Source organism: Mirounga leonina, unplaced genomic scaffold, assembly GCF_011800145.1.
Source record: "Mirounga leonina isolate KUSES-001 unplaced genomic scaffold, KU_Mleo_1.0 Mir_125, whole genome shotgun sequence".
Classification (NCBI taxonomy): Eukaryota; Metazoa; Chordata; class Mammalia; order Carnivora; family Phocidae; genus Mirounga; species Mirounga leonina.
Genome location: NW_023270305.1, coordinates 14,475,347 through 14,486,782, shown reverse-complemented (window position 1 = coordinate 14,486,782; position 11,436 = coordinate 14,475,347). Strand labels below are relative to the sequence as shown.

Below are 11,436 nucleotides of genomic sequence, written 5' to 3'. Positions count from 1 at the left end.
GGCTGTTGTAAGCAGGTAAAGGACTCGCGTGGCTCCCAGAGCAAGGGTTACGCCCCAGCGGCTTCTCGCTCTCTTGAGGCGGGGGCCGCCTGCAGCGCTGGCCCCAGGACCCAGAGGCAGGTTCTGAGGTGCGCCCCTCCGGGTCTCGCAAGCGGCAGACTTGAGGCTGCGGCCCGCATTGCTTCTACAATCGGTGCATGTTCCTCGCTGACGTCAGTCGGAGCTGCCCTGGAGCTATATAAGGCTGGCGGCGGTCCCGGGACAGACCCCGTGGTCCCCACAGCGCCCTCAGCCCGCCCGAGGGACAGAGAGCGGAGCCCCGTCCTGCGGCGTGCAGACTCTCTCCGGCAACCTGTGAGTGGCTCGGAGCATCCGCCCTGACTCCCTCAGCACCAGGACTTGGCGCTCAGCTCAGCCACCACCGCTCGCCCAAGGGGAGAGGGGGAGAGAGGGAGGATCGGGCTGGGCAGCGGCTGGGGCTGGAGGGAAGGCTGTGGGTACCAGGCGGCAGGCGCAGGGGAGCTGGATGCGCGCGGGAAGGGGAGTGGTGCCACCCGCGACTGCCCCGGGCGCACCTCACCGCGCGCTGCCCCTGTGTGTCCAGGGCCGGCGGCACCATGAAGCAGGGGGGACGCGCGGCACTGCTGGTGGCGCTGCTGCTCCTGGCACAGCAGCGCCCGGGGAGCAGCCGGTGGAGCCCGGAGGCGGCGGCGGCCGGGGTCCGGGACCCGAGTCTGCGCTGGAGCCCCGGGGCGCGGAACCAGGACGGCGGGGCCCGCGCGCTGCTCTTGCTGCTGGCCGAGCGCTTCCCGCGCCGCGCGGGGCCCGGCCGGTGGAGATCCCGGACCGCGGGCGAGCGGCCGAGACGGGACGACCCTCCGCTGTCCATTGATCTCACCTTCCACCTGCTGCGGACCCTGCTGGAGCTGGCGCGGACACAGAGCCAGCGGGAGCGCGCCGAGCAGAACCGCATCATATTCGAGTCGGTGGGCAAGTGATCGGCGCGGTCTGCAGCCACGAGAACCTCGACCCCCGTCCCCCACCCCCGGGCCGGGACGTGCGCGACTGGAACTGACCCAGTCCCGCGGGCTAGAGCGGCCCAGGGATGCCCGCAGCACTCTGTACGTCACCAATTTTTAATAAAAGTGCTGAAGAGCCTTTGGCCTCGGTTGTGGGGCGCAGGGAAGCACAGCAGGGTGGGAGCCCGTGGAAAAGTGTGGCCTCCCAGGCCGGCGAGAGGGTACCGGATGCTCCACGAGGACTCCGGCAGAAGGGCTTTCAGCCGGGGGGGGGGGGGGGGTCCTGTGCCCCCATCGAACCCCAGGAACTCAAAGTCCTGGTGCCGCCGCCCCACCCCGACCCTCTTCCCTTGGCACTGGGCTCGCGAACCCGTGCTTGGTATCAAGGAGATGCCCCACGGGGGTCATTCCACTTCCGCCCCTCAGATGGTCCCAGATCCGGAGAAGGGCAGGATGGTAATGGGGTCGCCTGCGAAGCCGAGGCTGAGAGTGAGCAGTGAACGGAGCTGCGGGTCTGGACGCATTAGCCCTTTATTGAGCCCCTCCCCCGCGGCGGGGCGCCAAGCTGGGTCGCGCGGCGGTCTCAGCGCAGGTCCTCCGCGACCCCAGCGCCAGGCCCCAGGTGCGCGGGCTCCCCAACAGGGGGCGGGTCAGTGCCCGCCTGTGCCTGGGAAAGAAAGCTCGGTGGGCGGGCGCTCCACGGGAACAAGGCAGCTCCGAACCCAACTCACCCCTTTCCCCCAGCCACGTGCCTTTCCCCTCTACCGCCCGACCCAACCTGGTCTCCCAGAGCCCCCAGGAAAGGCTGGTGGGGAAGAGAGTGTACTTCCGCACGCGCGCTAGGGGGCGCGCCCCCCCGCTGGGGCGGGGACGCACTTCAGGAGCCGAGGCCTGCAGCCATCCGCGGGGCTGCAGGAAGGCGTCACAGAAGAGGGGACCCGAGCGTAGGGCCAGCCCCGCCAGGCCCCTCGGGCCGCACTCACCTTCCGGCCGCTCTTCCTCAGGCCCTGCGCTGCCCTCTTCCCTGTCCAATGCTACCTCCTCATCCTCTTCCTCCCCGGAAGCGCCTAGCCCCAAGGAAGGCCCCGTGAGGTGGGGTCCCTGCTTCTCTGGCCGTGACGCCCCCCGCCCCCCCGCGTCCCCTGGGGACGCCCAGTCCCAGCGGCCCGCCGCCCCCTCCCATCCTCACTCCCTCACCCGGCTGGAAGTCGATGGTCCTCAGCATTTCGGCCACGTGCTCCACGCTCACGGTGAACTGCTCCATGCTTTCATAGCCCGGCTCTGGCCGTCCTGCCAGCTCCGCTTTCGACATTGCCCCGACCCTGCGGCGCGGCAGCCGCTCAGCTGGACCGGCCCCAGCACCCTCGACCCCCTGCGCGTGGCGGCGGAGCCCACACAGGCCCTGCCCTGCCCTGCCCGCTCCGCCTACTCACTTATTGATCAGCTCCTTGGCCTGCTGCAGGGAAGAAAGGAGGGTGAGCGTAAGCACCGTGCCAGGCGCTGGCAAAGTCCCATTTCTGGTGCCCACAGTCCTGCGGGGTAGGCGGGGATGCATATCCCGGTTCGTTGACGAGAAAACGGACTCAGGCGGGGTGACCTGCCCAAGGCCGTGGGGCAAGCGGGAGCCAGAGAGGAGACCGGAGCCCAGCCCTCCGGGTGCCGAGGCCCCCACCGCAGCCACTCTGCGGCCCGCCTCCCTCCGCCAGGGCCCACCTGCAGGTACAGCGCCATCTGTGGCTCCTCCATGGACTGGATGGCGGACTCCACGAGCTTGGAGGAGGCTTCCAGGTGGTCTCCATACTGGCGGATGAGGCCCCGGACTCGCTGCAGCTTCCCCTCCTGCTCGCGGGCCAGCGCCTGCAGCAGCTCAGCCTTGCGCTCCTCCAGCACCGAGCACAGGGCCTCGAACCTCTGGTTAAGCAACTGCTTCTGCCTCCGGCTGTTGTCCTGAAAGAGGGGAGCAAGGATGAGACCTCTAGCTGGGAGAGCACTCACCTACTTGTTCCACTCCCCACTCCCCACTTAATGGAAGCCACAGACAGCCAAGAAGGAAAATTCCCCACACACAGTGGCCGAGCCACAACTGCAGCCAAGGGCTGCTCATTCCCAGGTCTTTTCAGTAACAGCAATTACAAGGTTTTTTTTAAATTGAGATATAATTGACTTAACATTATATTAGTTTCCAGTGTACAATGTAATGATCCCGTATTTGTAGATATTGTGAAATGATCACAAGTCTAGTTACCACTGTCACTAAATAGTTATATACTTTTTTTCTTGTGAAAACTTTTAAGATTTTCTCTCTTTAGCAAATACAATATTTTAAAGTACTTCAGGGGTATCTCTGGCCCTATTTTTTACTTGTATAATCTCATTTAATTCTCAAAAATATCCAGCGAGGTAGTCATCATATCATTCTCATAATCAGCAAAGCACAGAGAAGTGAAGTAACTGGACCAAAGTCACAGAGCTAGCCAGGGGGCACAGCTGGACTCAAACCTATATCCCACTACTTGTGATTCACCCCCAGGAACCCAGAAATTTCCCCTCCCTCCCATCCCAGGCTCACCTCAATGGTCTGGCACACTTCCTCCATCTGTGTGATCACTGCTTGCACACGATCGTTGCCCGCGACCAGCATCGCGATGCCATCGCTGAGCTCGCTCTGCCACACAACAGGCCAGCCCTTAGAGCTAGAGGACCCTGTCTAGAGCTGTCCCCCCATCCCAGCCAGGGCCACCTAGGAGAGGACTGCCCCTCTGCCCCACCATCAGAGCAGCCATTCCAGAGATCTAGATGGCTTGGAACCATCCAAGAAGTGTGGAAGCATATTTATGGATTCTGCAAGGAGGTGGAAAGAGGAGGGCCTCCACCACCAAACGAGAAAGACATTTGCCAAATATCCACCAAATGCCAGGCTCTGGGCTGAATGCTTCACCTGTAGATTCATGCCTTCCATCAATTCGGAAAGCTTCTTTGTAATTATCTGTTAGGATTGCCTCTTCTCCATTCTCTTTGTTTTCTCATTCTGTGACTCTGAGGAGACATATGTGCTCATCCTTCTCATCCCCCTGTGCTGCATCCTAGGCTGCTTTTTCAGGCCCACCTTCCTGTTCGCTAATTCTCTCTTCAGAGGACTCTGCCATTTAATTCACTTTTTCAGTGTTTTATTTCAACAACCACATTTTTATTTTTAAAAGCTCTATTTGGCTTTTTGTTAAATCTGCATGTTTGGTAATCTAGTATTGCTGGGGTTTTATTCCATCTTTTTAAGAAAGCATTTTATACACAGTGACTCTCAAGTCTTTAATAATTCCATTATCTGAATTCCTCAGGGGTTTAATCTGTAATTTTTGTTTCTACCGACTTCACTCATGGGGTACACTTCTCTCTGTATCTTCACTTTTGAATTAATATTTTGTTTTTCTTAATCTAAGGAGAACCCAAGGGCCTAAATTGAGGGGGTTTCCCTCTAGGCAGATTCTGCATTCACTTTTGTCAAAAGCCAGGCGGCACTTCTGACCACCTTGGTTCCTGAGATTCCAGTTTAACCTGGGATTCGTGGGGGTCTTCAGGTCAGGTGTCCACATTTCAGGGGTCTGAAGGCATATTCTCATCTCTCTAGCTCAGAAATACTGCCAGCATTTGCCCTCTGATATAGTTTCTATTTTATTTTTTAAAAAGATTTATTTAATTTATGAGAGAGACAGAAAGCAAGATCGTGGGCAGAGGGAGGGGCAGAGGGAGAGGATCTCAAGCAGACTCGGTGCTGAGTGCAGACCCCGACATGCAGCTCGATCTCACAGCCCTGAGATCATGACCTGAGACAAAATAATGAGTCAGACGCTCAACTGACTGAGCCACCCAGGCGCCCCACTGATATAAGTTTTAAATTATGTTTTAGGTCAAATGTAGTTGTGTGGTAGTGAGAGGGCCTGGAGAGCACCTCGGCCACCAAACTGAAGTTGCTGGTATCCATTATCTAATTGTATCTTAAAACAACTTTGGAAGTTGGCATTTTCATCCCCATTTTACAAGCGAGGAAAGTCAGGGCCAGAGAGGTCAAGTGACTTAGCCATGGACACACTGAGTCATGCCCAGAACTGGGACAGTAGCCCTGATCTGCCAGCCTTTAAAAACCAAGTGGAGTGAGAGGCTGCAGTTGGAGACCCTGTCCCCTGTCCCCACCTCACCATGCCTGCTCCCTCTGCTGCTTGGTACCTTCTGGCGTTTGTAAATGGTGGGCAGCGGGGCCACCTCACAGTCCTTGTGGGCGCCGAAGACCTTACAGAGAGAGCAGGTGGGCACTTCACAGCTCAGGCAGTAGATGTTGATCTTCTCTTCTTCGTGCTCCTCACACATGAGGTGCTGCTCAGCCTTGGAGTGCAGTGGCCTGGAGGGGAGCGGGTGGGGTGGCAGGAGGGTCAGCGGCCAGGCTGCAGGGAGGTGCATCCCGTGAGTGTGGGGCATCCCAGGGTCCAGGCCTCTGATCTCTAAACTGATCCTCTCAGCCCTTCCCTTTTGGCTGATGAGTTCCCCCGCTGTGTGCCAGGCCCTGCTCCTTAGAGGGACAAGAGGTCCTGAGGGCTCACCGGGAAGACTCCTGCTTGTAAATGTCGATGATGTTCTCCACTAGCAGGTTTCGCTGCAGGCCATAGACACCATGTCTGTCCAGGACAACCTCATGCCTGCAAGATGGGCAGCGGAAACGGCCTCCCGAAGACACGGTGGTGGAGCCCCGGGATTGCCACAGAGGGTTCGAGGCCTGTAGGGACAAGTAACATGAGAGGACAGGTACAGTGAGGCCTGAGGGACCAGGGAGGAGGCAGGGAGGAACGGTCATGAGGGCCGATGTGTAGGAGAATAGCGGAAGGAGAGGCATCAGCTCTTTCCGATGGTGGGGCCCTCCTCCTCTGAGAGCAGCTCAGGTGTGTGGCCATGGAGATCTTCTTTCCCGCTTTTGCCTCATTACTCCTTAAGCATCCCCGCATCTAGAGCCTAACTTTGGTCAAGGCCCAGTCAGGATGGGATTTCCCCAAAGGGGCCCAGCTTGCAGGTGCGGAGAGACACTGGTGTTGACAGGAAGGCTAAGGTTGGAAATAGACTCTGGGTGGTGCAGCCAATATCCTCCTGGGCTCTCATAGGCCACATCTGGGGAGAGGGCGGAGATTCTCTGGAGCGCTTGACAGGGAAACTGAGACAAGTGCTGAACAATGGAGCACACAAGCCACACCATGCTGGGTCATTCTAGGAAACCGTCCTAGAGACCGGGAGTCAGGAGACCTGTGTTCTTGTGCTGCGCCTAACACTGTTCTCCCATGTAAATTTGAGCAAGCGTTCAATCTGTAAAATTAAGGACGAGATTGGATTATTCCTTCTACAATAAATATTGAGTGTGCCAGGTAATTGCAAGGCTGTGGGGATAAGATATGAATAAATGCATCCCTGCCCTATGGACGAGCAAACCGAGCAAAGCGACAACTACATTCAGCAGGCTGGGTGTTATGATAAGAGTAAGAGCAGAAGGAGGATTTACGAGAGATGTCCATCACTTCCACCTCTTAGAGAACTTGCTCCATCCCATCCTAAAAGGGAGAGCCCTGCCATGGCCCAGGCCACAGGTGATTGGCTCAGCATTGAGGAGGTGATCACCCGACCCAAGCGAACCAATCAAATGTTCTCTCCAGGAATTTGGAATGGAGACACAGAGGTGGAGGTGGCTAGACAGTGGGCAGCTTTGAAACTGAAAAGACTTGTGGAGTTGGGCCAAGAACTGACATTGTGGCCACTCGTAGTCTTGTGAAGTGGAAGTGGAAAGCAGGAGGGGTCAGAAAGTGTGAACAGGAAGGCTGGTCTTCAGAGAAGACAGAGGGGTCAACTGTGGATGGCAGGAGAGATAAGAGACTGGCAGAGACTGCTTGTTGTTCTTCGATATTTACCTTGTCTTCTTCAATAATAGAACCTCTGAATTTTTAGCAAGACACATGGAATAAAGATTGTGTGTTCAAGCCTCCCTTCTGGCTGGGTGTGACCAGGTGACTGCATTCTGGCCACTGGGATGTAGGTAGCAATGTTTTGTGCCATTTCTAGGAAGTATCTTTAATGGAGGGGCATGCCCTCCTCTTTCCTCCTTCCTGCTGGCTGGAGTGAAGATGCAGTGGCTCAAGTTGTGGCAGCCATGTTGAGCCATGAGGTAGTCACATGATGAGAACGGCAGCAAGATAAAAGGAGTGGGGCTCTGACGAGGCAGCCCTGAACTGCCTACCTATACTTCCACTTGAGAGAAAAACACACGTTTTCACCTTCTTAAGCCATTGCTATTTTGGGTTTTCTGTCACTTATGGCAGAACTTAGTCTTAAATGGCTGGAAGACCATGGACTCGTAGAGGGTAACGGGGAGAATAGTCACCTGTGACTTTGCAAATTTAGATGTATTTCCTGCAGTTGATTTCGATGGAATTCTCCAAATCCTTATGCTGGACATCAGCCGGAGGGCACCTTATTTGTGCAACAACACCCAGAACACATACAAGCGTCCAAGTCCACAGTCTTGTTTGAACCTTTAAAAGCAAGAGGTGTAGGCAAGGCAGGAAAAGTGACCCCTGTGGAGTGGGCAAGCCTACCTTGGTGAGAGTGACTGGTATGTGACAAATGTCACATTTTGGGGGCATTTCTTGTGAATCATAAGAAGTTAACACTTGAGGCCGTCATAAAGCCAAACGGATTAGTTTGAGATTATCCAAGGCTGTGTTTGTGCCTTTGTCCTTCTTGGTAGCTGGAATTGTATAAATACTGCTGAGTTTACTTTAGGGAATGGGTTAAAGTGTAAGATCACTGGGCTTTTGCTTACTTAATACCATTACCTTTCATTATTTAGAATCCAAGTGAGTAAGGAGCTGTTGGGAGAACTGTAAGCCGCAAGTTCCTGGAAGGATCTGACTTCTCTTTGATTTGCTGCTGGCTCAGTGAAGGTTTGAATGGGTAGAAAGGGGGCAATATTCTAAAATCTTAGACCAGAGCACAAACTCCTGAATGGCCTCTCTCCCCCACCTTCCTCTGCACTGCCCCCTCTTCCTCAATATTCATTATTTAACATTCATCACATGTTTTGAGGGTCTATTACGTGTCAAGCACCATGCTATGGGCTTCCCAGACATTACTGAATTTAACCCTCAAGGATTTCTTGTAAATATAATGGAGGAGATGAACGTTTACGCTCCCCCGAACTTAGACTACAGGAAAAATAGTGACAGTGGCTAATTGGGCACATACTTCATGCCAGGTTTTGCTCTAAGTCCTTTTATTTGTATTAACTCATTTAAACCTCTTACCAACCTTATGAAATAGGCACTACTATTAGTGCCATTTCAAAGACAGGAAATTGTAGCCCAGAGATGTTAAATAAATTGTTCACGGTCATCAGATAATAGGTGACAGAACCAATATTTGAACTCAGGCACTCTGACCCCAGAGCCCATCCTAAAAATCAATATACTACATTGTCAGGTGCAATAAAATTGAGGCCACCTGAAGAATGATGCCCAGGGCCAATATTCGTCTCTCTGAATCTCAGGTGGAAACAGATTTTTATTAAGGCCAAACATCAACCCTTCACAAAGGAAAGAAACAATGTAAAAGTCATCTGTGCAACTGCGGATTGATGTTATTTGAGCAGAGATAAACAAAATATGACCCATCAAAACCAAAACCTCGTGAAGCAATATAAGGGTCCAGCTTGCAACCAGAATGACCTGTTTGTCTGTGCAAAGGAAAGGAAATAGCTCAAATCTTTGCAAGACTTCCTCCCATGGATCTCCACATGCCCCCAAGAAAGATAATTCCTCAGATTCGGTGTGAAAAATATTCTGAGGCAACATAACCAAATTGAGACATTCAGTTACCTACTAATCCAGGTCATACCCCTCTAATTCACCAAAGAACCAAAGGACCAAACAGAGATTGCAAACCAATGATAACATCCAGCTAGCCAGTTTACATTTAAGTGACAGTGGAAGAAAAGCCAAGGTAAACAGAAGGTTGAGTAAAGAATTCACCCTCAGCCTCAGATGGAACTACCCCTATTCAAAGAGGAGTGATAAGCAGAAAGGATCTAACAGGAGATACAAGCCGAGATATAAAAAAAAAAAAAAAAAAAAAAAAGGAAAAAGAAAGCATGACAAGCAAAGGACAGGTGAAGAAGATGCTTTGGAAGAAGAATTGCTCTAAGAAACAATATTTCAATCTGACCTTTTTAAAGAAATAAAGAAAACATAGTCACTTTGATTATAGAAGAGATATAAGTAAAGGGGTCCCTCGGTGGCTCAGCTGGTTAAGCAGCTGCCTCTTACTTTCGGCTCAGGTCATGATCTCAGTGTCATGAGATGGAGCCCCAGCATCAGGCGCTGTACTCAGCGTGGAGTCCACTTGTCTCTCTCCCTCTGTTCCTCACCAACCCCTGCACTCTCTCTCTTAAATAAATAAATAAATAAATAAATAAATAAATAAAATCTTGAAAGAAAAAGAGATATAAGTGATCAAAGCTGGAGAAGAAAAATGAACTGGCAGAATTAAGAAATCATGTAAAATATGTTACCAACATAGAAACAAAATTCACATTTGATACGACAGCAGGAAGTAGAATGCATGACATGGATAGTCAGACTGTGGTGGAAAATGACAGGATCAAAGTAATCAGGACTACATGCGACAATGTGGGTCAACCTTGAGGACACTGTGCTAGGTGAAATCAGCCTGTCACAAAAGGACAAATACTGCATGATCCCTCTTATATGAGGTACCTGAAATTGTCAAATTCATAGAGATAAAAAGTAGAATGTTGGTTGCCAGGGACTGGGGGGTGGGGGAGTGGGGAGTTATTTTAATGGGTACAGAGTTTCAGTTTGGAAGGATGAGAAGTTCTGGATATGGTTATACGACAATGTGAATATAGTTAATGCCACTGAGCTACACACTTAAGAATAGTTAAGATGAGGGCGACTGGGTAGCTCAGCTGGTTAAGCGTCTGCCTTTGGCTTGGGTCATGATCCCAGGGTCCTGGGATGGAGTCCCGCTTCAGCTCCCTGCTCAGCAGGGAGCCTGCTTCTGCCTCTCCTTCTACCCCTCCCCCCTGCTTGTGCTCGCTCTCTCATGCCCTCTCTCTCAAATAAATAAAATACTAAAAAAAAGAATAGTTAAAATGATAAATTTACACTATGCATTGTACCACAATATAAAAACGTGGGTTTTTTTTTTTAAGATTTATGTATTTATTTGAGAGGGAGAGAGAGAATGAGGAGAGGGGCAAAGAGAGAGAGAATCCCCAAGCAGACTCTCTCCTGAGCGCCAACCCTACCCGGGGCTCAATCCCAGGACCCCCTGGGATCATGACCCCATGAGATCATGACCTGAGCCGAAACCAAGAGTCGGGCACTTAACTGACTAAGCCACCCAGGTGCCCCTAAAAAAAAAGTTTAAAAAAAGCAATCAGAACTTGTTGGGATGTCTGGGCCAAGGGGGGTGGACCAGGAAGCACACTACCTCTTCACCACTTTCCCACCTTGTAAAGACATTTTAGCAGCTCATCCTATCGGCTAATCACTACCATTCTCTTGGGACCCAGGGGTCTGAGAGACAATTGGAATCAGGCAGTCCAACCTAAATCCTTTGTTTGAAGAGCACATTTCTGGGGAACTGGAGAGCTCACTGGCAGGTGGTAGGGAGGGGTCGCATCTCTGCCGTTTTTTGCAGTTTGGCTATAGACCCAGTGCTGCTCCCTGGAGCAGGTACCGCAGCCCACCGCAGATTTCCCAGCCATCCACTGGTTCCATAGTCTCCTCCCTCTTCCAAAGCTCAGTTCCTCCTGCCATATCCTACCTGGGGTAGGCTGGCTGGCTTTCCTCTTAACCCTCAGGGCATCCCCTCCTTTCTGTGATTGCCTCAGCAATGTTTTGCCTGCCCAACTCCATATCCCACATCCTTTGCTAGTCAGTCCTGGCATGCATATATATATATGTGCCCTTTTGCACTAGGGCTAAATGGGACTAGTGATGAAATAGTTAAGTTTATCTTTTGGATTTTCCAGGCTCTTTAACTCTTGGCACAGTCATGTTGCTTAGAGGCCCCCTCTGTGTTACCCATGAGCTATCTCAGTGTTTCCCCAAGTATGGTATACATACTGATGACAGGCATGAAGATTTTTGGTGGTATGAGAATGGACATTGAGAATTTCTATGTGTTTATTTTGTGCATATTAGAAAATATAACCAGCCTACATAGCTAGTGATTTTTCAAGGACTTTGTCATTTAGAATGAAGATAAACATTTAAGCTTTAAAAGTGAGTCCTTTTTTTTTTAAAGATTTTATTTATTTATTTATTTATTTATTTATTTATTTATTTATTTATTTATTTATTTATTT

The 11,436-nt window shown here is 51.8% G+C and overlaps 2 protein-coding genes across 3 annotated transcripts in view; one reads left to right on the top strand and one right to left on the bottom strand.

The window, feature by feature from the left end:
- The first annotated feature begins 566 nt into the window (after window positions 1-566).
- Window positions 567-1,423, top strand: UCN (urocortin). The gene has a single exon (XM_035000780.1). The coding sequence runs from the start codon at window positions 618-620 to the stop codon at window positions 996-998; it is 381 nt and encodes a 126-aa protein (XP_034856671.1). The 5' UTR covers window positions 567-617; the 3' UTR covers window positions 999-1,423.
- Window positions 1,424-1,532: 109 nt separating this feature from the next.
- TRIM54 (tripartite motif containing 54) overlaps window positions 1,533-11,436 on the bottom strand; it is a 21,100-nt gene continuing 11,196 nt past the window's right edge. Inside the window, exons 2-9 of one of the 2 annotated variants that reach the window (XM_035000779.1) lie at window positions 5,612-5,784; window positions 5,241-5,412; window positions 3,589-3,684; window positions 2,733-2,966; window positions 2,453-2,475; window positions 2,217-2,341; window positions 2,003-2,086; window positions 1,575-1,686 (exon numbers count right to left, since the gene is read on the bottom strand). In XM_035000779.1, the coding sequence (XP_034856670.1) occupies window positions 1,670-1,686; window positions 2,003-2,086; window positions 2,217-2,341; window positions 2,453-2,475; window positions 2,733-2,966; window positions 3,589-3,684; window positions 5,241-5,412; window positions 5,612-5,784 (924 nt within the window). In that variant the 3' untranslated portion in view covers window positions 1,575-1,669. Of the gene's footprint in view, window positions 2,087-2,216; window positions 2,342-2,452; window positions 2,476-2,732; window positions 2,967-3,588; window positions 3,685-5,240; window positions 5,413-5,611; window positions 5,785-11,436 lie in introns of both variants that reach the window. The other variant, XM_035000778.1, reaches the window with a different exon arrangement.